Below are 21,038 nucleotides of genomic sequence, written 5' to 3' on the forward strand. Positions count from 1 at the left end.
TATCTGGTCATTAGCAGAGAGCTTTGCGTGATAACGGGCACCCTGCCTCCGTCTTGAAGTTTTATCCATTGGAAAGTAGAGCATCCCAGGGCAAACGTATCTCGTACAACTCTCTTATCTTGATGAAATCCTTTGGTATTTTTTCCACAACCGACTGAGAATGCAATACAAAGTAAATATTCATTCACGTCACAGGGATAAGGTAGCTCGATTTATCCATCAACCGCATTGTTTTATTGGGAAAAAGCCCACGTAATCACCTTGCGAAGTCATTCCCCATTTGATTTCCGTTTGAAAATCCTGATAATCATTCCACAGCTGCCCATGTGTTCCCCAAGTCTCTCCCCATGTAAAGAAACAAATCAAGGCCATCTCTCCTCTACATAAACTCAAATCGAAGGACGACTATACGTACGCCCCTCATAAAAACTTGCCCCTCTCATACGCTCATCATTCCGCTGCTGCTCAGTCTTGACCGGCTGTCTAGGAGCCCGGAGACCAGGCTGAATCCGAGCCGGTGAACCTTGGGCAGACTGAGGAGATCCGCGATAGTAACTCTTCTCTACCAACTCCAACCGATGGAACACCGCCGTCATCTGATTACGGAGGATCCTGTTCTCCTCTACTACTACCCGTAACCTCTCCTTCATTGCTCCATGCTCGTTGGTGACCTCTTCCACCTGGTTCTCGAGTTTGAGGATCTTGCTCACGGCCGCATTATGCCTGTTGACGAGATCTACTAGCATTTCCTTCTCGATTTTGTCTTCCCCTTTGTCGTCCCCCAAAGTCTCAACGGTCTTGCCCACCTTCGCGGGTGGTGTCTCAGACCCCTTGGGGGGAGATGGTAGGTTGACCTGCTCGGCGGTGTCGACATGCTGTACTGTTTTCTGCTTCTTTCTTGGCGCCACCGAAGTGGCATCATCATCATCCTCCGTGTCCTCTTGAAGCTGCCTCTTCCCTAGGGTACTGGGCATAATATCCCGCAGTACCTCCTTTACAGGATTCATCATCTCTTTCTTCAGCATCGGCCAGCAGTTTACTGCTGTGCTCGGCGGTGGTTGGGGGGCCGGTGGTGTCTGCTGGTGTGTGATACTGGTGTTGCGATGCTCATTCTGGGTTCCTCCAATCCGTTCGCTCTGTGAGTCTTGCTTCTCACGCATTTTCTCCTGACGCTTCTTCTCCTCCTGACGCTTCTCCCTCTTGCGTTTTGCATCCAGACGTCTCCTCTCCTGGAGTTTCTCCTCCTGAGCCCTCTCCTCCTGAGCCCTCTCCTCCTGAACCCTCTCCTGAAGCTGCGTCTCTTTCTGTCCCACCTCCATTTCCTCAACTACCCCAACCTCCTCTTGCACCACCACTTCATCCCCAACCTCCAGGCTATTCTCCGAACTCACAGACCCCTCTTCCACAACCTCCCGCCAGCTCCCACTAACAACCACCTCCCTTACCAACTCCGTCAAATCATCCTCAAACCCCAGCCGCAACACCTTCCCCTTAGTCACCTTCATGTACAACACTCTCCATACTGCATCAAAAATCCTCGCCCCCTTCCAAAACTCCGGAACATTTTCCCATCCTTCGCCCGTCGGCTCCACAGTCTCGACATAATCGTGGTCAAAAATCCACCCCAGCTGAACCCCCTCGTCCTCAAAAGCCCTCGTAATAAAACGCGGCATCCCACCCCAGCTCCTCTTCTCGACGACCTCAATGGCGAAAAGTTCAGACCGGGTGCCCAGCCATGGCATCTTCCCGTTGGTGTTGAAGGCCTCGCGCCAGGTGGCGTGGTTGGCTCGCCAAGTCTTGACAAGGGGGGCTGTCTCGCGGGTCGCGCGGCGGATGGGGAGCTTGTAGGTTTTGCCGTTGGTGAGGGGAAGACGTGCGAGCTGTTGAGCTGTTTCGCGGAGGTTGAGCCATTTTGGAATGGTAGGGGTAATACTGGAGAACCTAGAAAGGCGGTACTGAGATTCGAAATGGTTGGTGATCAGTTTGACCGAGAGGTGAGATTCTTTGAGAGCGCTGAGGCGGGCTTTCATGGTGGAGCTATTGCTCTTGGTGGTTGAGACGGAGTCTGTTGAGGTAGAAGGAGTGACGGAGGGGGAAGGAGCGTGGAAAGCGGAAGGAGCGACAAAGTGGGAAGGAGCAGCAGAGGTGGAAGGAACAGCAGATGTGGAAGGAGCGACGTAAGTGGAAAGAGCGGGCGTGAAAGGGTACATGGGATTTGAGTGGTCCATAGAGGCCGATTGTTTGATTCTGGTGGTGGCTCGAGGAGTTGGCGGTTGGATAACGTTCATGGTCAGAAACTGGATCAATGGCGAGGGCTCGTTTGTGTTTCTAATCATCTTCCGGTCATCATCAGAATCCATATAGGGTGGTGTGCTCGACTCCGGACCTTCGATGGAGGCCGCAGGAGTGTCCCGGTCGGAAATGTCGTCCATAACTGGAGGGGGCGTGGCTGAAAACGCCGGGTGCGGTGTATCTCCACGTTTGGTTCTGACTGAAGGTATTGTCGGAGGGTGTAGCTCGTGAGCTACGCTGGGTTCTGAGATTTGCCGTTGCTGGACTTTCGATGGCAATTGGTCAGGTACGGGTGAAGGATTCTCGGTAGGTATGAAGACAGAATCTGAGTACCCGCCAGACCAAGTTGACCAGCCGCCAGGGAAAATCTTGAACCCACTCTGAGAATTCTGCATCGTGGTGCTCAAGATCGAAGGTCTTTGGAAAGGGCTGAGATAATATTTTATGGGATGGGGATCTATCGACAGTTCTCACTCTCGGTCGCTGTCGAAGGTGCTCTTGCTTGGGGCAGATTGTCGACGAGGGAGATTTGTTGAAGGGAACCCTCTGGCAAGAATTGGGATTGAAGGAGAGAGAAATATTTATCGATTCATCTCGTCGTAAAACAAGTTAGAAGGAAAGCACGACTTCGACATGTATATGGGGTGGCTTGGGTGTTTCCATTTGACCATTTATTTAGTATTGTCGACAGACTCAACCGGCATCTTTCGATGCCTTAGGCCCATTTTGGTCGTCCTATTGTCATGATCAAGACAGCCGACTCGAAATGTCACTATCAATAAGTTAATTATATTCAAGTTAATCTAGTCCTATTATAAGCACCACTCTTCTGAGTCTGTAAGTCTGCCTACTAAAACAAGTATCACTGCTGCTTGAACCTGAGCCTCACCACCCCCTTTTCTCCCCCAAACGCCAGAAATATGGGTCCAAACTCAGGGGCTTCTTGGCACCCTCCCCCGACCACACCCAACCCTAACCCCCTCTCTTCTTACCACCCATTGCCTGAAGTCCGCCCTTTCGGACCCAGACATCTAACCGCATTGGAAGCGACACCCGAATCCATCTATTCCAAACCTTGGCAACAGTTCTGTCCTCTTTTTCTTCTCATCTTCTCCTCTTCTGTCGACATCTCGCACCCATTTGTTGTTTTTCTTTTTCTTTTTTCCAACTCCTCGAATCGTGAAACGGTCTCGTCTCAACGGTTATCCCCACTTTTGACCACTTCAAAGGCAGGGATATCCATTTCCACGCGACTTACACATTCAATGTCCTCCTAAAAAAGAGAGAAGCAGAATGTTCCGGATATTTGTCATAGCCGTCCTCCCCCTCTTCTTCGTCTTCTCCTCTGAAATCTTCACCTTCCTATCCGGCGCCCTCTGCCCATCATGCAACTGCGAGTCAGCGAAACCGCTTCACAGGATCCCTCGCCCCCAGCTCAGGCCAGAGTTTCTGGCGCTGGAGAACGGGACTGATGCCAGGCTGGGGTGTGAAGACGTCGGGTATAAGATGCATGTCTTTTCCCGGGAGCCGTTGGTGGTGTATTTTGAGAATTTTGTTTCGGCGAGGGAGAGGGAGCATTTGCTTGATATTAGGTGAGTTTATCGCTGGGGTGAAAAGAAGCTGGGATGGGAGCTGATGGGGGGAATAGTGAGAAAATCTATACGCCCTCGACTATCACGCATAACGGGGGGCAGACGAGTGATAGGAATACCAAGGTGAGGGACTCGGAGGTTGCGCTTGTGCCGAGGACGGAGGGGGTGAGGTGTATTGAGAGGAGGGCTAGGGAGGTGCAGGGGTGGAGGGAGGAGGTTTGGTGAGTTTTGAGTTGAAGTCTGAAGTGCTGATCAAGGAGGAAACTGACGACGAGACAGGATTGAAAGGTTGAGAGTCCAGAGATATAACCCTGGTGGACACTACAGTCATCACTTTGACTGGAGCTCGGGGAGAGGTGGCTGGGGTAGGGTGAGCAGCTTCATGGTTTGGGTTCATGGTGAGGAGTTGGAGGGAGGAGAGACAGAGTTCCCCAGGTTGGAGCTGAGAGGTGATAGGAAGAAGTGGTGCAAGTTCATTGAGTGTGAAGACAATCTAGATGGCGAGGACTCGAAAGACAAGGGCGTGGAGACAGCCGAAGACAAGAAGGGAGCGGTGTTCAAAGTTATACCTGGAAATGCTGTTTACTGGGAGAATTTCAGGTCTGATGGAACCGGAAGAGGGTATAACGAGACGTGGCATGCTGGATTGCCCGTGAAGAAGGGAGTCAAGGTTGGACTGAACATTTGGAGCTATGGGAGGATTGACTGAGTGATTGGTCTCACATGTCAAAAACGGGGGCTGTAGACAAAAAAGGGGTAAAAACAAACAAATGGGCTCAGCAACTTCCATCACTGATTTGAAAAGCCACAAGAAGCGAACTGTCGCTTGGCAGCAGATACGGGGCATCCATGCGAAAGCCACAAGATATGCGAGGGCGATTCGTCGTGCGGAATTGACTTGACAGCTCACCTCGTAACTGCGCTGACGCAAGTCCCAATCTCCCACTGCCGCACCGCGCGCCAGCCTCGCAACGTCAGGTTGAGTCACCGGCAGACTTTATTGACCATCGTGACGTCTCTCGATGGCACTTTACTGGAACTTTGCGCACTATAATCTCCTATATGTGCTGCAATGGGAAGGCGTGAGTCATCAGAGCGCGGCCATCATTCGCAACAGCTGCTAAACCCCGGGCTTTCCCGACACCCATGAACACACCGCAACTCTAGAGGTAAAAGGGAATGCGAGAGAATCCGATAGCCCCAGGCAGCTCTTGGATGATGGTCATGATTGTTAGTTGCATCATATCAGGTAGCTAACTAACAATATCCCACACGAAGCTGAGCCGCAAATGATAGGTACCAGCTTAACTAAGCGACTCCTCGGAGGTCGGACCAAAAACCGTCCGCCCCTTTGGCAAAGAGTCCGAAATCCCTGGCATCCACCCAACTGCCAGACCAGGTGTTACGGCACAAAGCCGCGCGAACGGCTTCTGGCTTTTCAGGCATCATGGGTGAGGCTCCCATGGCTGACGAATGGTTACCCAGGTGGGACTCAATCCGCGCGGAGCGTACTCCGTGACGTTGAAGGTGCGGATGGGGGACGTTGAAAAACAATAAAATAGACCACCAAAATGCCGGGTCCCCGGGCATCGCACTCTTGTTCAGTCCGGCTTGCCTCTTCTTGTGTTGTTTTGTTTGTCTTTTTTTTGTAATCGTATTCGGAGTTTAGTACCTTAGTATTATGTCAATGTCAACCTATACACCGTCATCAACATCCCCTGATGGACCCTCAGAGCCGCCGCCAACAGCTAGTGGTAGCGGGACGGGAGCAACAGCAGCTCACGAGCCGTTGGCTTGTGTGAGTTGTCGGACGAGGAAGCTGAAATGTAAGGCCACCCTACACGCCGTATAAGCCATCTATACGGGCCAATTGCTGACTCGAGCACAGGTGATCGTAGAAAGCCGAATTGCACCAGGTGTGCTCGAAGTGGTGGCGAGTGTCACTACCCGGAGTCTCGGAGGAAACCAGCGTTTAAGCGAAGGAATGTTAGAGAGTTGGAAGAGAGACTAGGTATGTACGCTTCTACCCCTTGGAGTTCTGGCGCTGACAGTTTCTGTAGCACAGGTGGAAGGTCTCTTGAAGAATGTCAGCAGGCGGCGAACCAGCCGGGAAGCCGGGCCTAGCACAACGTCTGGTTCTCTAGAACCGTCTCGGCAGCCATCTCAAGAATCATCCCCTCTAGCTGGTCTAGAGGCCGATGCTTCTCAGATCAATCTTGAGGACTTATTTGCAGATCCAACTTTCCAAGATCCATCATGGTTTTCACCACCACCACCTCCTCCCCCAGATGGATTTTCGTCCACAGCCAACAACCCTCCGCCATGGGACCTGTTTGGTTTGGGTCAGTTTGAGAGCTTGCCCCCGTGGGAAATGATTGAGGAATTGTAAGTGCGGGGGTGGTAGGCGAATGTTGGAGCAAACATGTACTGATAGAGATAGGCATGATTTATTCTTCTCAATCCACTACTCATTTCTGCCCATTATTCACAAGGACGGGTATCTGGCTGCTTTTCACCGGCCGCCTCATATGCGACCTCCCATGTGTCTTCAGTATTCCATCTGGACTATGGCAGCGGATGGCCATCCCAAGTATGGGTGTTATCACGAGGCTTTGTACCGTCGAGCTCGGCAGTACTTGGAGGCGGATGAACTCAAGGTTCGTCACAATATCGTCGCTCCCACGCAATCAACGGGCACTAACCTTTTGCAGGGGCATGGAGAGCATTTCATCACGGTATCTCACGCTCAAGCCTGGGCCCTGATCGCCGCCGATGAGGCCAGGAGAATGCTTTTCACCCGGGCAGCATTGAGCTCCGCTCGATGCGTTCGAATTGTCGGCATGATGGGCCTCCACCGGCTCGACAGCACAGCCGCCGACGAAGAACACCCTATCGCTCCCATGATCCCCCCTCCTAAAGGCTGGGTCGAACTGGAAGAACGCCGACGTCTATTCTGGGGCGCCTTCTGCATCGACAGCTACGCCGGCATCAGCACTGGCTGGCCAACCCTCATCGACACCACCCAAGTCACCACCCACCTCCCCGCCTCCGAGGACGCCTTCGCCAAAGGCCAAGAGGAAAAGTCCACCTCCCTCCAGTCCCTCTTCAACGGCTTCAACTACTCCACCTACGGCGGCAACGTCGTCATCTGCCACATCTTCAACCAAATCATGAAGCACGCCCACTGCCCCATGCCCTCCGACCGCCCCGACGATTTAGAGTCCGGCCCCTTCTGGCAACGCCACCGCGAACTCGACACCTTGCTATCCAGCGCCTTCATGTTCCTCCCCGACCGCCTCCGCCTCCCAAAGAACATCACCGACCCGGTCGCAATCCAAACAAACATGAACCTCCACGCCGCCGTCATCTGCCTCCACAACACCGCCTACGAAAAAGCAGACAAGCTCCCCTCCTTACCTGCGTCCGTCAAACAAGACAGCCGCACCCGCTCCCTCATGGCAGCAGGCGAAATAGTAAACATCCTCAAGCTAAGCCACAACATGAAGACGGGGTATAAATCCCCGCTGATGGCCCTCTCGTTGTACTGCGCGGCGTCGGTGTACGTCTCCGTCGCCGCCGCCAAAGACACCCCCACCCCCACCAACCCCCCGTCACCATCCTTCCTCTCCTCGGTCAACACCAACCTTGAGACTCTCCTCAAATCGATGGAGGCGATTTCAAAGCTGCATTACATCACGAGGGCGTATCTAAATCAGATACTTCTTGACATCGACCGCTCGGGGGTATCTCTGTCATTTCCACTTTCGGAGTATTTGAGCAAGGAATCTCACCCGTGTGAGCACGGGATTCCAATCGTGGCTCGCACTTCGGGACACAGACAGACGAGGCTGCCAGTTCCGTTTTCTACACCGGGGGGGCAGCAGCAGAGGGTGATGGTTCCGGGGGTGTTTGCTGAGAGAAACTTTGGTGGTGGGAACATCCACCCCGGCGCGGGGATATCCTCTGGTTTGTCCTCCATGGTGAGCGGGATGGTGGCTGGGTGCGGACTGCAGGTTTTAACGGAGGATGGGGTGAGGAAACAACCGGAACAACAGCAGGGGCAGTTTGTGGATGCTTTTCACCCTTGTGATAACCCGCCTTATGCTAGAGGGCAGGCGAACACCGCTAGGGCCGCCATGGGGGAGAGGGTGATGATGTTTGGGTTTCGGGGTGGGAGGGAGGAAATGGTAGGGCTGCAGGAGTTGCCTTTTAGGTTGGGGATGCAGACTGGGCTTGTGGGAGCGGGGGCGGGGGCTGGGTTGGGGTTTGAGATGGGGATGGCTGGAGGAGGGACGGGGAAGGAAAAGGATGGGGATGTACTACTGCATTTTCCGCCGGGGAATGTGGGAGGTGTTTCGGGGGAGGGAAATCACGGCCAAGGTGGTGGTGGTAAAGGGAAAGAAGATGGGAATGCGATGGATATTTTTGATGAGTTTCAAGATTTGGGAGAGGGGACGGGTGGCGGGGAAGATGGTGATTGGGGCATGTTGGATCCTACCGACACTTTTTACTCACTGTTGTATAATGATGGGGCCAACACTGACAATAATGGGGGAGGAGATGATAATTGTGGGAATATGTGGTCGGTGAATGATTTTACTGGGATGTGGGGTGGTCCTCGATAGAAATGGGCTTGTGTGATAGAATGGCTTGTATATCGGCGCGGGTGAGATTCTATTTCTTTGTTTCGTCATGGGCATGGCTTTGCGAAATCTATATGGATGGGCTTGGAATGTCATGGGACAGGACTTTGAACAAGGGATTGGCATGGGTTGAAAGATCTCACCTGATTGTATATTATGGGCATCGGATATGAGACAAGGCATTGGGATGGGATGGGTACATCGCTAGGCTAAGGCAGGACGGACATACAAGGGGTGCAAGAAAATCTCCAAGAAGGATTGTACGATACACGTACATTATCAGCAAGGTTGGGATAGGTTGGAAAACTTCCCTGCTCATTTAGATAGCATTCATCATCATGAGAGAAGAGCTCCTCGCTCTGCAAGTTTAACATCAAAGATTGTTTAGATTGATCTGCAATACCTACCAAGTTGTGCAATAAATTGACGATAGCAACGCAGCATATGCGGTATACAAAGGACATGCCCTCCAACGAAAAGGGGGTGGCAAATTCCAATATTTCACAAACAAACAAGTACACCATGATGCCACCCAACTCCAAAATCATTTCCAATCTATCTGTATACAAAAAAGGCCATGCATGTCATTATATCTATCGTTTTGATAATTAGGACGTATAAAAGCTAGGGTTGCCCCTAACTTGGGACGTCGGGGATCATTGGCAGCATAACAAGTCACCATTTTCCCCCGCCATCCCTCCTCTTGTCGTACACAGCTTTTTCACCTCATTAACACCGACACGCTGGGCCACCTTAGAAAGCAAAGATCTGGTCCTCGAGCTTGCTGACGGGTCTGGCCTTCTTGAAGCCAAGAGCCTCGGCAGTCTTCTTGAGGCCGCTGACCATGGGAGGGGGGCCGCAGAGAAGAAGCTTGACATCCTCGGCGGGCTTGGGGAGCCATTTCTGTATAAACCGTTAGCAATTGTTCTTTTTAAGAACGAGTAGAGAAAAAACCCACGGTGATCATGTCGCCGGTAACATAGCCAACACCGCCCTGCCAGTCCGCAGGGGGCTTGTCTAAAACATAGTGCACGCGGATGCCCTTGTCCTCCTTGGTGAGCGCGTCGAGGTCCTCCTTGAGCAGAATGTCCTCCTTGGTGACGTTGGCAAAGATGAGATCGACCTGGGTGGTGTCGCCAGCCTTGCGGCCGCGGACAATGGCGCGGATGACCTGGAGCATGGGGGTGATACCAGTACCGCCGGCGATCATGCCAAAGTGACGGACCATGTTGGGAGTGTAGACGAAAGCGCCCTTGGGGCCCTTGACGCGGATGGTCTGGCCAACGGCAAGACCGGCCATGTGCTTGGAGATGTTACCGGTAGGGTAGGACTTGATGAGGAGATCGAAGTAGCCGGGCTGGTGGTCACCAGAGACGGGGGTGTAGGAGCGGACGATTTCCTTGGTGGTGCCATCGGGCTGGGGGAGATGGGCGCCGATCGAGATGTGCTGGCCGATGGGGAGGCCGAGGATATCGGATGGGTTGGGGAGAGCGAAGCGGTAGCTACAGGGCGTTGGTTAGTTGGTGGCCGTTGATGCCGGCGGGGCAGGAAGTGGCTTACATGGCTACATTGTGGGAGATGATGGTCTTCTCCTTGAGCTCAAACTCCTGGAAGGCATCTGGCTTGAGGACCTTCTTGGGCTCTGCATGGACGTTAGCTAACGCTCCCTAGGAATGGCTAGAGTGTTCCAATGCGACATACGGGTCCGGATGAACTTGATGGCGCCGAGGGCAATGGCGACGAGCACGGCGTAGTGCAGGAACTCGCGCTTCAGAATGGCGGTGCCGAGCACGATGAGACCGGCCGGGATGTATATCCCGTCGACATACTTCTTCGCAAGCAGAGAGTCGGACATGTTGGGCGATTCGGCTGTGTCGATCTGTCTGGCCGTGGACGACAGAAGGCGAGGAGAGGATCTAGAGAGGTGACGCACGAGGTGAGTCCGTCCGCAACCGCCGAAAAAAAAAAAAGGATCAAGACGGGGAGCCGTCAACTGAAAAATGATTTCTCGAGCGTCGAGCGGAACGGGGGTGGGAGACTGAAAGTGGGCCGATTTGGCGCGGGCTGGACCGATTCTGCCCGGGGAGTGGCTTCTGAAAACCGGGGCCCCACCAAATCTACAGCGATGGTGCCGCCTGTGGTTCAACAATTCTGGTACCCCCCGGCTGGTTGACACCTTGTTGGCATCTTGGCAGCGTCGTCGCGTCTTGACGGGGCAGTGACAAAAAGTGACAGGCCAGCTATACTATCTGATAGTAGCGATAGCACCGAGTCCTCCGATGGGCGGACGCCATTGTTTAGGAAGGTGAAGCAATGCTTCGTCCGACGCACAACATCAAGGGTCTGCATCTCCTCAGACAACGCCTCTCAACACCCGGCCCGTCCTTGGCTCCCGCTCAGCGTGCCATTGTCGAACAAGCTTCAACTTCCTTCGCCAGACGATTTAGCGGTGGAACCTTGAAGAAGCCCCAGAGGCAACCCCACCATCGCGGCACAGGTGCAACAAGAGATTTACCGGGTAAACACATCCCAGCCATGGGCGAGAATACCGATACTCTGGCCCAGGTCGACGCTCCCTTTCCCCTGACAGAGGTCGACAAATGGGTGCTCTCACAGACCGACGAAGAGTTCAAATGCCATGACTGGGACGAGTTATGTGTGATCCTTCGTACGGCTTGCCCATACTGCTCATCTATTTGGTGCCCTGGAACTACTCATCTAACACATGCTCAGAGAACAACGATCTCCATCTTCTCAAGAGAAAGCCATCCGATCTTCGGCGGTACATCAAGTGGACTACCGAGACAAAAGCCGAGTATGGCAACATAACCAACTTTCTCATTACCCATCGGCTCCCCAAGGCCTGGGGCAAACCACCCTTCACTCCAGCTTCCAGTATCCCGTTTGAGAACCCATCCGACTACCGCGTTCTCATGAATGACTGGCCCTACGGCTTCGCTCCAGGCATATCTCACATCGTTGTCTGGACACGCACTCCCATTGCCACAGATGACACCGTCGGAGACATGACGCATCAAAGCAGGAAGATCGTGGCCGATTTCATCAAGAGATTCTTCGTAGACCGGCTCGGACCGGGAGGCGAGAAAAAGGTGATTTGGTTCAAGAATTGGGTGGCCCTTCAGAGTGTGCGGACAGTCGATCATGTCCACGTGTTGGTGAGGGATGTAGAGCCGCAGGTGCTGGAGGAGTGGTCAAGGGAGCTCGAATGCCACAAGGCATAAGTATATAATAGAAGTTTCGTCGAGTAGAATTAAGCTGCCGCCCGCCGTTGCTTGCGGTTGCCTACAGCAGGTGCACCGGCATCCGCGCTTCCACCTAGTTGAGCCATTTGCCTAGCAGCACCAAACATGCCATAGCCCTTGTAGAGCCCATAAGCGGGCACGATAGTCCATAGGAACCAAGCCCAGTTTCCGAAAAGAGCCACGAGAATGGCGGCGGCCCAAGTCACCCAGACCACGTCGAACATGTACTCGGTGAGTCCAGCAGCCGCAAGATCCTCTCCGGATGACTTGAGAGCCTTGGTAGAGGGGTCGTATGTCGGACGGCCCGACTTTTCCAAGATGAACTGACAGACAAAGCTGGGAAGCGAGAGGACGAACCAGGTCAGAAGGGACCGTGACCTGAAGATGAAGTTGAGCAGCAGGAAGAGGCCATTGACGATGAGTGAGCCGAGATGGAGGTTGTTGAGCGTTGCCACATTGGACTTGGCTCTATCTTTGCGTGCCTTTTGAGCCATGGTGAGATGCTGTGGTAGTCCAGGCTGAGTTGTCGAATTGGCGTGAGATGTCGTTGGCGGTCGACGGTTGAGGAAAGATGTTGAAGTGGGTTTAAGCTCGAGCTAATGCCATTCGTGGCCGATTGCAGGACCCCTGGATGGACCCACACAAAATGAAGTGGCTTGATTCTACACGAAAACTGCAATGAATATTCGAAGAAAAGCGTTCATTTACATTTCAAGACATATGTGGTCTTTTTGGGGAAATGTAAGAGACACACGGCAGCACTTTATGAGCGGTTAACGCTATGTAAGACCGCGCTCGTCGAAAGAAGCAGCTTCGACGTTGGAAATCACCATGAACGACTTTCAGGGACCTATGACGGCATCGTGTGGCTAGTTTGGCCCTTGCACGCGACCTCGAAGTACCAGAGCAAGAATCTTAGCCAACTATGCATTTTCATGAAATTTGCTAGGCATAATTATTGGAGACCAACGGCTATAGCCAATTGACTCTGTAGTATTTTTACTTGCTCACAGTCGATAATGAATATGCATGCGGCGTGGAGGGGCTGGGAATGTGCAGAAGACATTGACAGCGGTTATGTTGTGGCTGGGCACGGGTGGCTAGAGAGGAGAGAACCCACCGGAAAGGTTGGGTTGCCCGGCAGGTCCAACCGCTGACGGCGCGTAGCCAATGAAGGCTGGTTGCCGCGCCCACCACAACATCGCGAGACCCCCATTCACTTTCTCGTGGTGCTTCCCTCGAGTTCACAAGCACAGGCAGGGTTGAGAAGACCAGCTTGGGGCTGGATGTGCTGGATGACGACAAGCAGCTCTTCATCATTCGAGCCACCGCCTTCCCTTTACGTTTTTGGAAGCCATGCTCTCGGGGGTTCCGATAGAATTTGACGACAGTCCCAGGTTGCTACGTCTTGCGGGCCCGCCATTGTTGCCTTGTTTTTTTTCTATTGCTCTGCGTCGCCATCACTAACCACACTTCGACACCGCACGAAGCTGGCGACGCTCTTTGGCTCGACATCAGGTATTCGATTATCTGTCGCGATACTCTTAGGAGGCCAATAATCTTTTACTTAATCACAACAGCTGCATCGACCATCTCTTTCCCGACGCCGCCCTCCCTGCCTATCCATCAAAACACACCCCTCCAACGATTCTTTGTCGCCCACCCCTGGAAAACGTTTACGACCAGCCTCTCGTTTGACCACCCGATCAAGGCTGCTTCATTCCACCAAGGTGCATCGACGAGGAGCAACGTTGTTTCTTGCGATTCCATGGATCAACATAGCCGATAGCATCCCTCAATACTACCAGGTCGCATACCCCTATTCGGCGTCGCTGATCCTCACACGATGGCACCTAATAGCGCCACGGTCGCCGCATTGCTAAGGCAAACAGTTCACTATCATCTTGACAACTTTGCCTATGACAGCGCCATATTCTTCGCCGAACGCCTGCAGGCCTACGACCCACGCTCCTCCGAATCAGCCTATCTACTATCCCTCTGCCATTTTCGCCTTGGCGATTCCAGATCGGCCTATGAAATCAGCAAGCCACCAGGCTTTCGAGGTGTACACTTGGGATGTGCCTTTATATTTGCGCAGGCCTGTTTTGACCTGGAGAAATACAAGGATGGAATCACAGCTCTGGAGAAGGCGAGGGCACTGTGGGCTACTAAATGCAGCATCGGAAAACACAGCGCTTCATCAAGATCTCCCTATCCTGACGCCGCGGCGTGCAGCTGTCTTTTAGGAAAGCTATATCGAGCATTGGACGACAAGAAGAAAGCGGTACCATGCTTCGAGGAAGCGTTGAAAGCCAACCCTTTGATGTGGGATGCCTTTACCGCGCTTTGCGATATGGGGGTCAACGTCAGGATACCAAATGTTTTCAGGTTTAATGAGCCGTTTGCGCGCAACTTCGACTTAGAAAACAGCACAGCAAGCGAACCGAACGGCCCCGAGCCCCTCCAAAGGAAGGCTGGCATGCAATCAGCCAGCGAGAGTGATCCATTTGACGCCCCCCGTCCTGCAACGTACCATATGGACCCTTCCAGAAACGACTTATTTACCGAACCTGCCCCTAATGACTTGATGGCCAAGTTTGCTGCGGCGCACTCGAGGTACAATGGCAATCAAGGAAGCAGGAATGGATCGGACGGAATGGAAACCCCAACTGGCTCTGCGCCAGTTGGTGCTCCTGAGCCTCAGGTATCACGATTAGGACACCCGTCGGAACCACCACAGGCACCAAACCGTCGGACCCGTGGTGCCCAAGCAGTGGAACCTGCCATCTTCGAACCTCCACCAAGACTTGGTGGTTACCGTTTGGGTTCAAAGAGAAGAGAAAGAACCCAAGAACAAGCAGCAGATCCATCCACAGATAATTGGTCCAAACCTACCGCGATTTCATCAGTGACCGATAGAAAACGCACAGCATCGGGGCATCCAGTACAGCCACGTCCAGCCAATGGTGAGGAGCCACGGAGGAGTGCAAGATTGAATGTGCTGCCGAGACCACCTGCGTCGAGGGCGAACGCTGGTGCTACGGCTCTGGGGACGACGGCTACCCGAGAACTGAGGAAGGCTAGACCCCCTATTTCTAGGATAGGCCGCCCAGGGGCAGCCGTGGTTGGCAGAGTTGTTAGTGGCAATCGGAAGCCTATTGAGGAAAATGGAATGGATGTCGATCAGGCCGAAGCTCCGCGGTTTAAGGAACCGCCACCGATGATGCAGGCGCCACCGCCCAAGATGACGCTTGTTGAACCTGAGCCGGTCAAGATTGACGAAGCATTGAGATGGATTCTAGAGCTCTTGAAAAAGATGGCCACTGGATACCTCCTCTCATCACAATTCCGCTGCAAAGACGCGTTGGCGGCGTTTTTGTCGCTCCCTCGCAGCCACCAAGACACGCCATGGGTGTTGGCCCGGATGGGCAGGGCGCAATATGAGCAGGCAAATTATGCTGAAGCCGAAAAGCTATTCAGACGCCTCCGAATGCTAGCCCCTACTCGCCACGAGGACATGGAGGTATACTCAACAGTCCTCTGGCATCTCAGGAAGGAGACTGATCTATCGTTCCTGGCACACGAACTCGTCGACGCCGTATGGGATTCACCCTATGCCTGGTGCGCCTTGGGCAATGCGTGGTCCCTTGCTTGCGATCACGAGCAGGCGCTGCGTTGTTTCAAGCGTGCGATTCAGCTACATCCCAAATTCGCCTACGCGTACACACTCCAAGGACACGAGCACGTAGAGAATGAGGAATATGACAAGGCCCTTACGGCATATCGACAGGCTATTTCAGCCGACAAGCGGCATTACAATGCCTACTACGGAATCGGGAAGGTGTTTGAAAAGTTGGGCAATTGGGACAAGGCGCTGAGTCATTACAAGGCAGCTTTGGTTATCCACCCAGACCACGCTGTCTTGATTTGTTGCGTGGGAACTGTGCTGCAACGGCAGAAGCAGATCGGCCAGGCGCTTCCTTACTTCTCTCGGGCCGTCGAGCTGGCGCCACGGGCACCTGAAATCCGACACAAAAAAGCCCGGGCTCTCATGGCGACTGGTCAGTTCGAAGAAGCGCAGCAGGAGCTTTTGGTTCTGCGAGATCTTGCGCCGGACAAGGCGCAAGTACACTTTTTGCTTGGCAAACTGTCCAAGTTGCTCGGAGACAAGAAGTTGGCAGTGCGCCACTTCACCATTGCTCTGAGTCTAGATCCCAAGGTAAATTCTCTCCCAATCGTGCATTACTGAGAGCATGACACTGACAAATTTATTGCAGGCGAGTTCACAAATCAAACAGGAGATCGAGGGCCTGGAAGATGATGATTGCATAGAGGACTCGATGGTGCATTGAGTCTCACGAGTATTATGATGACGTTGGAACATGAAGTTATCCTGTCCTCCGAATCGAAGGAAATATTGATGGAGTATCCAGTCCACCTCGTGAGCGTGTGGAAGTCAACTGGAGCTCAGGGCAAGAGGAGTGAGTGTCTTCCCAAGGGTGGAGCGACTGTACAGGAGGCATCGGTTTTTTCTTTCTTCATCACAGCAGGTCGGCATTGTTTTGCATGGCAATGGCGTTTCTGGCGGGCACAAGGTGTGTATCACCCAGGGTCGGGCTGGGCCTTTGGTTTTTTGTATGAGTAGTTCAGCATGCATTGTCCGGCATGTATAGGATGGAGTTGGCGGACATTAACAACACAACAAGCAAGACGGAAGGGCGGACTGGGAAATGGGCTGTAGAAAGGGTAGGGTGTACAAAAATGGATCATAATACAGGCATTAGGTTGGCTGACCTGACTGCCAGCTTGAAGATGGCAACCAGCGTGTCCTTCTATCCGAGATCACTTCGTGATGTGACGCGCGAGTACGTTGGTACCTCAAAAGTGGAAGACTCGGTTGAGGAGTCTAGCCGGCTGATTTGACAAAGTGTTGCCTCGCAGAGATGGAGCTGATGGACACCCTGTGGAAAATACAAATATGCAGCAGGCACCCGTTTTCCAGACTTCCTCCCCTCTTTCTCTCTGTTCTTCATCAGTGTCGCGTTTTATGTTGGATCCGAAAAAGGAAATTTCAGATAATGGGGGGAGCACCCAACCCATGCACGGACCACCGCTGCATTGATTTTCTGGCTGATCTCGTTCTGATCCAAGGGGGAAAGAAGGGAAAGCACGGACCATTTTTTGGCTCCAAAACGCATTGGCCGCAACCAAGCGTACCCAACGGCAACAAAAAGTTGGAATCACAGCGCGCATTTTTCTGGCAGCGATTGCGCCGCCAATTCACGGCTGGGTTTTGCACATCAAAAGTGGGCGATTTTTTCCCTTTACCCAAAAAATCTGGCCACACACCCCCCTGTCTCCCAACCTGAAAAAGGTTTAGTGCCCTTTTTTTGTGTCTGCTGCGCAAAGTGAATCAGTGATTGTGAGGTGCTCCCGTGTGTGGTTCCCCGCCTGCGGCCTTGGAAGTTACCTGCTGTATTTATTTCCCAACTCTCCCTCTCTCTCACTTTTGCCAACTTCTCACTTTACTGCTTCATCCATCAATCGCTGTTAGTATCGTCGATTTACTTATCGTCGATTTCTTCATCAACAAGTATCCATCTCAACTACTTTTAAACAAACCTTCATCAAGATGACTGGCCGTAAGTTACATCCGCGATTTCGTTTTCGGTTTTAGTTTGATGGTGATTATCCGTCGCCGTCGTCGCTGCTGCAAGTAGTTGGTGGTGGTGGTGGTGGTGGTGAGTGGTGATGCGGTCGGCTTGGTGGTTTGAGGTGGGGTAATCGACGCGTCTTCTGTTCCATGCAACGCGTCGATTACCACCACGACCGCCTTCCAATACCACCAGGCCTTCTCATCACTGTCATCATCGTCGTCGACGACTTCATCATAACCATCATCGCCATTGTCATCGCCATCGTTCATCATCCATCATGTCACTAACAATCAACAGGTGGAAAGGGTGGCAAGGGTCTCGGCAAGGGCGGTGCCAAGCGTCACAGAAAGATTCTTCGTGACAACATTCAGGGCATCACCAAGCCCGCTATCCGCCGTCTTGCTCGTCGTGGTGGTGTCAAGCGTATTTCTGCTAGTATGTTCCTTCTCTTCCACACTTCTCCCATCACCCATACTGACCAGTTATCCCAGTGATCTACGAGGAGACCCGTGGCGTCCTCAAGTCCTTCCTCGAGGGTGTCATCCGTGACGCCGTCACCTACACCGAGCACGCCAAGCGTAAGACCGTCACCTCTCTCGACGTTGTCTACGCCCTCAAGCGCCAAGGCCGCACTCTCTACGGTTTCGGTGGTTAAACACCTCCGCCGATTACCTATTGATAATCAAAGCGTGTTTTCTCTTTATTCGCGGTCGGTTTTTTCACAACATATTTGGCATGATGGACACACAACCAGATCAGGGATGGTGGTTATAAGCTCTGTGTTTTTTGTTCAGGCTGGCGTTTATGGAATACTCGGGAGGGAGGGGGGAAACATTCATGGCGATGAATGATTTGCAATACCAGGCAGAAGAACGAATGAACATAATACCCTACTTTTGTGTTTAGAGCTGAAATGTGATGTGATGTGATGATATTATGGTGTTTTTGGGTATCTAACAACCCTGTCCTCTTCCAACAACGAACGTGTGTGATCATTCGCATCTTGAGGGTATCTGACTGTCCTCTTCTACCGACGCGTGATCCTCACTGTCTAAAGATACTTCCTCCCCGCCGCCGCAACCCTCTGCCTAAAAACCGGACTCCTAATCTCCATATTCGGCGCCTTGTAAAACGGGCTCATGACCGCCTTTACATAATTCTCGTACACCTCCCCCATAAAATTCTTGATGGCCTCCTCCGTCTGGGGAGACGTAGGATTCGCCCCGACAGAAGTAGAGTTCACCCTCGACGAGGCGGCCGCCTGCGCCGTGTTGGCCTCCCCGTTGGCGGCGGGGACAGAAGTGGTGGGCTGGTGAAGTAGCAGAAATTTGACGTTGGAGGCGGTGACGAAGGCGGAGATGTAGTTTTGGAAGAACTTGTCGATTACTTTTAGGTAGAGGCCTGGCTGGGTCCACTGGAGCTCCTCGACGATATCGAGGGAGGAGTGGAGGATGAACTGGTTGAGGTGGCGGGCTTGGTCAGTGAAGCGGGGGTGGCCGTCGCCGCCGGATTTGGAGGTGCCGAATTCGTGTTCGAAGAGGGGGGTGTCGAGGGGGGAGAGGATGGCGAAGTAGTAGGACATCTTTTCGGGCTCTGTCTAGTAGGAGGTATCGGGGGATAGAGGGGAGTGGTTGCGCCGGGATCGTTCGCCGAGTGGGGGTTTGGTATGTTGATTTCGTGTGGGTGTGTTCAATCGGAATCGATAGTCTTCATCATCGGCCGACCAGGGACTGGGTATCAGTCAAGCGTATTGTAGAGTCTTGGATGTTGGAGATAGCTTCAGCATTTCATCGATAAGCCAGACAGGACAGCTCCAGAAGGTCACCCATCCCAGGCGCTAACGCTGCAAGGCGGCAGCTGGGAGTGGGTCGCGGGGTGCCCCACAAATCAATCAACGGGGCGTTCGGCGCCAGTGATTGGTCTGCCGCCGGCGAGCCACGATTTTTTGGAAAAGAGGCCCGCCGCCGACAAAGTCCCGAGCGGTTTGAACGTCCGAGTCTCTCCAACCCCCCTTCCCCCCCTTCCCCCTCCCCAAACCCCAGCAGACAAACGGTCAACATGTTTGGGGCCTTCAGAGCGACGAATTCCCTGAGCGGGGGCCTTCTATGGTAATACAGAACTATCCACCGAGAAATATGTCACGAGCAACGGGCTGACGCAAAAACAGGAAGATCCCATGGCGCCTCTCCCCCACGCAAAAGTACCGCCAACGACAGAGGCTAAAGGCCGTCGATAATGTCGTCGAGACACTGAGTACGGCACTGGCGAAGAACGGCGAGACGGTCAAATCGTTGGAGCGGTGGAAGGCCGAGATGCCTACCGAGGCTGAGATGCTGGCGAAGGACAAGTACACCATTTTCGACCGGAAAGAGAAGAGATACCGCAAGGGCATTCACAGTACGTGGGATTTATACAGGATTTGGGTAAGGCTGGTATTGGCGGCTAACATGGACTCTAGAACTCCCCAAGTGGACTCGCGTGTCGCAAAGACTCAACCCACCTGGTTTCTAAACGAGAGACGATGGGCGTAGGCTTGGGCATGTATATCCTGTGTATTATACCGAATGAAATCCAAGGCGTTTATGATGGGATTTGATAGAACAAAATCGATATTCTAAACTACATTTGATGTTTAATCACAAGGTCCAGACAGGAGCCCCGGCTCCGTGGGTGATTGATCAGGATTCACATCAGCTATACAGCCTTTTAATAGTCGGCCAATGCAGGCCTGGAAGTAACACATTATGTCTGTCGTACGTGGAAAATTATTCTTTGATGTTTCCAGGGTATCAAGTTCCGATCAGTTGGCCAGCGCAACCAGTCAACAATCTTAGCCCACCTATCTCAGCCGTCCGTCATCAACAAAGTCCCTGCCTTCACGCTCCCGCGCAACAGCGCGGCCGAGGCCACCGCGACCTTCATCGTAATCTTCGCGGTACTCGTCACGCACCTGTCCTCCCGACTTTCCGCGGCCATACTGTCGGCCCTCCTCGAAACCAGGATCCAGATCCGTTCTAATGATACGTTCGTCCAGCTTGGTTCCTCCAATATACTTCATACAATCCAGCGCATCCTGATGTGTGTAGTACTCAACAAAGCAGAACCCACACGGCGTCTTGTTGAATCTGTCGAGCCCCATGACCAATCGCTTGATTTCGCCACATTTGCTGAAAAGCTCGTACACTTGCTCCTCGGTGGTGAAGAAGGACCTAAACAAGTCAGCCTTGTAGACCTCGGGGAGGTTCGCGTCGAGAGAGGGGGGACTTGCAGGTTGCCCACATAAAGAGTGGTGGCATTCTTCAACGGGTCGTCGTCCTCCCGGTTCTCGGGGTGCATGCCTGCTGTGTCGTCATCGCCATCACGTTGGTCCTTGTCGAATCGTCTTCGCTTGTGCTGTACAGTAGTTGCAGTGGTTAGATGCCATGTCTTTGCGAAAGTCGAAGCTAAAGTCAGACGAGGGAAACTCACTCTGGCGTTGTTAAAGTAGGCGCTTGGGCGGTCAAGACGGTCTACTGTGGCGCGTACTCCTCTCATCTTGATGGGTATATTTTTCGTGATGAATGTTTGTTGAAAGTTGAACCGTTGCCTCAG

The 21,038-nt window shown here is 52.9% G+C and overlaps 11 protein-coding genes across 11 annotated transcripts; 6 read left to right on the top strand and 5 right to left on the bottom strand.

Annotated features, from left to right (window-relative positions):
* Window positions 1-389: 389 nt before the first annotated feature.
* Window positions 390-2,687, bottom strand: QC763_702640 (uncharacterized protein; the record flags this gene model as incomplete). Its single annotated transcript, XM_062915278.1, has 1 exon — window positions 390-2,687. The coding sequence occupies one exon, from the start codon at window positions 2,685-2,687 to the stop codon at window positions 390-392; it is 2,298 nt and encodes a 765-aa protein (XP_062761362.1).
* Window positions 2,688-3,294: 607 nt separating this feature from the next.
* Window positions 3,295-4,772, top strand: QC763_702630 (uncharacterized protein). The gene is made up of 3 exons (XM_062915277.1): window positions 3,295-3,884; window positions 3,941-4,105; window positions 4,164-4,772. Exons 1-3 carry the CDS (start codon window positions 3,586-3,588, stop codon window positions 4,591-4,593), a joined length of 894 nt encoding a protein of 297 aa, XP_062761363.1. The 5' UTR covers window positions 3,295-3,585; the 3' UTR covers window positions 4,594-4,772.
* A 243-nt stretch (window positions 4,773-5,015) lies between these two features.
* Window positions 5,016-8,509, top strand: QC763_702610 (uncharacterized protein; the record flags this gene model as incomplete). Its single annotated transcript, XM_062915276.1, has 4 exons — window positions 5,016-5,710; window positions 5,773-5,895; window positions 5,945-6,269; window positions 6,325-8,509. The coding sequence occupies exons 1-4, from the start codon at window positions 5,566-5,568 to the stop codon at window positions 8,507-8,509; spliced, it is 2,778 nt and encodes a 925-aa protein (XP_062761364.1). The 5' UTR covers window positions 5,016-5,565.
* Window positions 8,510-9,015: 506 nt separating this feature from the next.
* CBR1 (NADH-cytochrome b5 reductase) lies at window positions 9,016-10,694 on the bottom strand. The gene is made up of 4 exons (XM_062915275.1): window positions 10,229-10,694; window positions 10,088-10,169; window positions 9,486-10,029; window positions 9,016-9,430 (listed from the first exon to the last, which is right to left on the bottom strand). Exons 1-4 carry the CDS (start codon window positions 10,380-10,382, stop codon window positions 9,281-9,283), a joined length of 930 nt encoding a protein of 309 aa, XP_062761365.1. The 5' UTR covers window positions 10,383-10,694; the 3' UTR covers window positions 9,016-9,280.
* A 146-nt stretch (window positions 10,695-10,840) lies between these two features.
* On the top strand, window positions 10,841-11,769 carry QC763_702580 (uncharacterized protein; the record flags this gene model as incomplete). Its single annotated transcript, XM_062915274.1, has 2 exons — window positions 10,841-11,195; window positions 11,261-11,769. The coding sequence occupies 2 exons, from the start codon at window positions 10,841-10,843 to the stop codon at window positions 11,767-11,769; spliced, it is 864 nt and encodes a 287-aa protein (XP_062761366.1).
* A 29-nt stretch (window positions 11,770-11,798) lies between these two features.
* On the bottom strand, window positions 11,799-12,284 carry QC763_702570 (uncharacterized protein; the record flags this gene model as incomplete). The annotated part of the gene is made up of 1 exon (XM_062915273.1): window positions 11,799-12,284. The coding sequence occupies one exon, from the start codon at window positions 12,282-12,284 to the stop codon at window positions 11,799-11,801; it is 486 nt and encodes a 161-aa protein (XP_062761367.1).
* A 539-nt stretch (window positions 12,285-12,823) lies between these two features.
* On the top strand, window positions 12,824-16,142 carry CDC27 (anaphase-promoting complex subunit cdc27; the record flags this gene model as incomplete). Its single annotated transcript, XM_062915272.1, has 2 exons — window positions 12,824-16,009; window positions 16,068-16,142. The coding sequence occupies exons 1-2, from the start codon at window positions 13,637-13,639 to the stop codon at window positions 16,140-16,142; spliced, it is 2,448 nt and encodes an 815-aa protein (XP_062761368.1). The 5' UTR covers window positions 12,824-13,636.
* A 1,280-nt stretch (window positions 16,143-17,422) lies between these two features.
* Window positions 17,423-18,453, top strand: HHF1_3 (Histone H4; the record flags this gene model as incomplete). The annotated part of the gene is made up of 3 exons (XM_062906416.1): window positions 17,423-17,432; window positions 17,745-17,882; window positions 17,939-18,453. The coding sequence occupies 3 exons, from the start codon at window positions 17,423-17,425 to the stop codon at window positions 18,100-18,102; spliced, it is 312 nt and encodes a 103-aa protein (XP_062761369.1). The 3' UTR covers window positions 18,103-18,453.
* Window positions 18,454-18,498: 45 nt separating this feature from the next.
* On the bottom strand, window positions 18,499-19,029 carry TRS20 (TRAPP subunit; the record flags this gene model as incomplete). The annotated part of the gene is made up of 1 exon (XM_062915271.1): window positions 18,499-19,029. One exon carries the CDS (start codon window positions 19,027-19,029, stop codon window positions 18,499-18,501), a length of 531 nt encoding a protein of 176 aa, XP_062761370.1.
* Window positions 19,030-19,425: 396 nt separating this feature from the next.
* Window positions 19,426-20,083, top strand: QC763_702530 (uncharacterized protein). The gene is made up of 3 exons (XM_062915270.1): window positions 19,426-19,555; window positions 19,615-19,844; window positions 19,906-20,083. The coding sequence occupies exons 1-3, from the start codon at window positions 19,506-19,508 to the stop codon at window positions 19,956-19,958; spliced, it is 333 nt and encodes a 110-aa protein (XP_062761371.1). The 5' UTR covers window positions 19,426-19,505; the 3' UTR covers window positions 19,959-20,083.
* Window positions 20,084-20,286: 203 nt separating this feature from the next.
* Window positions 20,287-20,981, bottom strand: CBC2 (nuclear cap binding complex subunit; the record flags this gene model as incomplete). Its single annotated transcript, XM_062915269.1, has 3 exons — window positions 20,287-20,656; window positions 20,716-20,840; window positions 20,916-20,981. 3 exons carry the CDS (start codon window positions 20,979-20,981, stop codon window positions 20,287-20,289), a joined length of 561 nt encoding a protein of 186 aa, XP_062761372.1.
* Window positions 20,982-21,038: the final 57 nt, after the last annotated feature.

The sequence above is a fragment of the Podospora pseudopauciseta genome, assembly GCF_035222475.1.
Source record: "Podospora pseudopauciseta strain CBS 411.78 chromosome 7 map unlocalized CBS411.78m_7, whole genome shotgun sequence".
NCBI classification, from domain to species: Eukaryota; Fungi; Ascomycota; class Sordariomycetes; order Sordariales; family Podosporaceae; genus Podospora; species Podospora pseudopauciseta.

What these genes read in the sequence shown, in the direction of transcription:
- QC763_702630 (XM_062915277.1), top strand. Translation starts at nt 3,586, where the DNA reads ATGTTCCGGATATTTGTCATAGCCGTCCTCCCCCTCTTCTTCGTCTTC. An exon ending in GAGCATTTGCTTGATATTAG is followed by an intron (nt 3,885 to 3,940) that starts GTGAGTTTATCG and finishes TGGGGGGAATAG; the next exon opens with TGAGAAAATCTATACGCCCT. An exon ending in GGGTGGAGGGAGGAGGTTTG is followed by an intron (nt 4,106 to 4,163) that starts GTGAGTTTTGAG and finishes ACGACGAGACAG; the next exon opens with GATTGAAAGGTTGAGAGTCC.
- QC763_702530 (XM_062915270.1), top strand. Translation starts at nt 19,506, where the DNA reads ATGTTTGGGGCCTTCAGAGCGACGAATTCCCTGAGCGGGGGCCTTCTA. An exon ending in CTGAGCGGGGGCCTTCTATG is followed by an intron (nt 19,556 to 19,614) that starts GTAATACAGAAC and finishes ACGCAAAAACAG; the next exon opens with GAAGATCCCATGGCGCCTCT. An exon ending in ATACCGCAAGGGCATTCACA is followed by an intron (nt 19,845 to 19,905) that starts GTACGTGGGATT and finishes CATGGACTCTAG; the next exon opens with AACTCCCCAAGTGGACTCGC.
- CBR1 (XM_062915275.1), bottom strand. Translation starts at nt 10,382, where the DNA reads ATGTCCGACTCTCTGCTTGCGAAGAAGTATGTCGACGGGATATACATC. An exon ending in ATCTCCCACAATGTAGCCAT is followed by an intron (nt 10,030 to 10,087) that starts GTAAGCCACTTC and finishes AACGCCCTGTAG; the next exon opens with CTACCGCTTCGCTCTCCCCA. An exon ending in TTACCGGCGACATGATCACC is followed by an intron (nt 9,431 to 9,485) that starts GTGGGTTTTTTC and finishes CGGTTTATACAG; the next exon opens with AAATGGCTCCCCAAGCCCGC.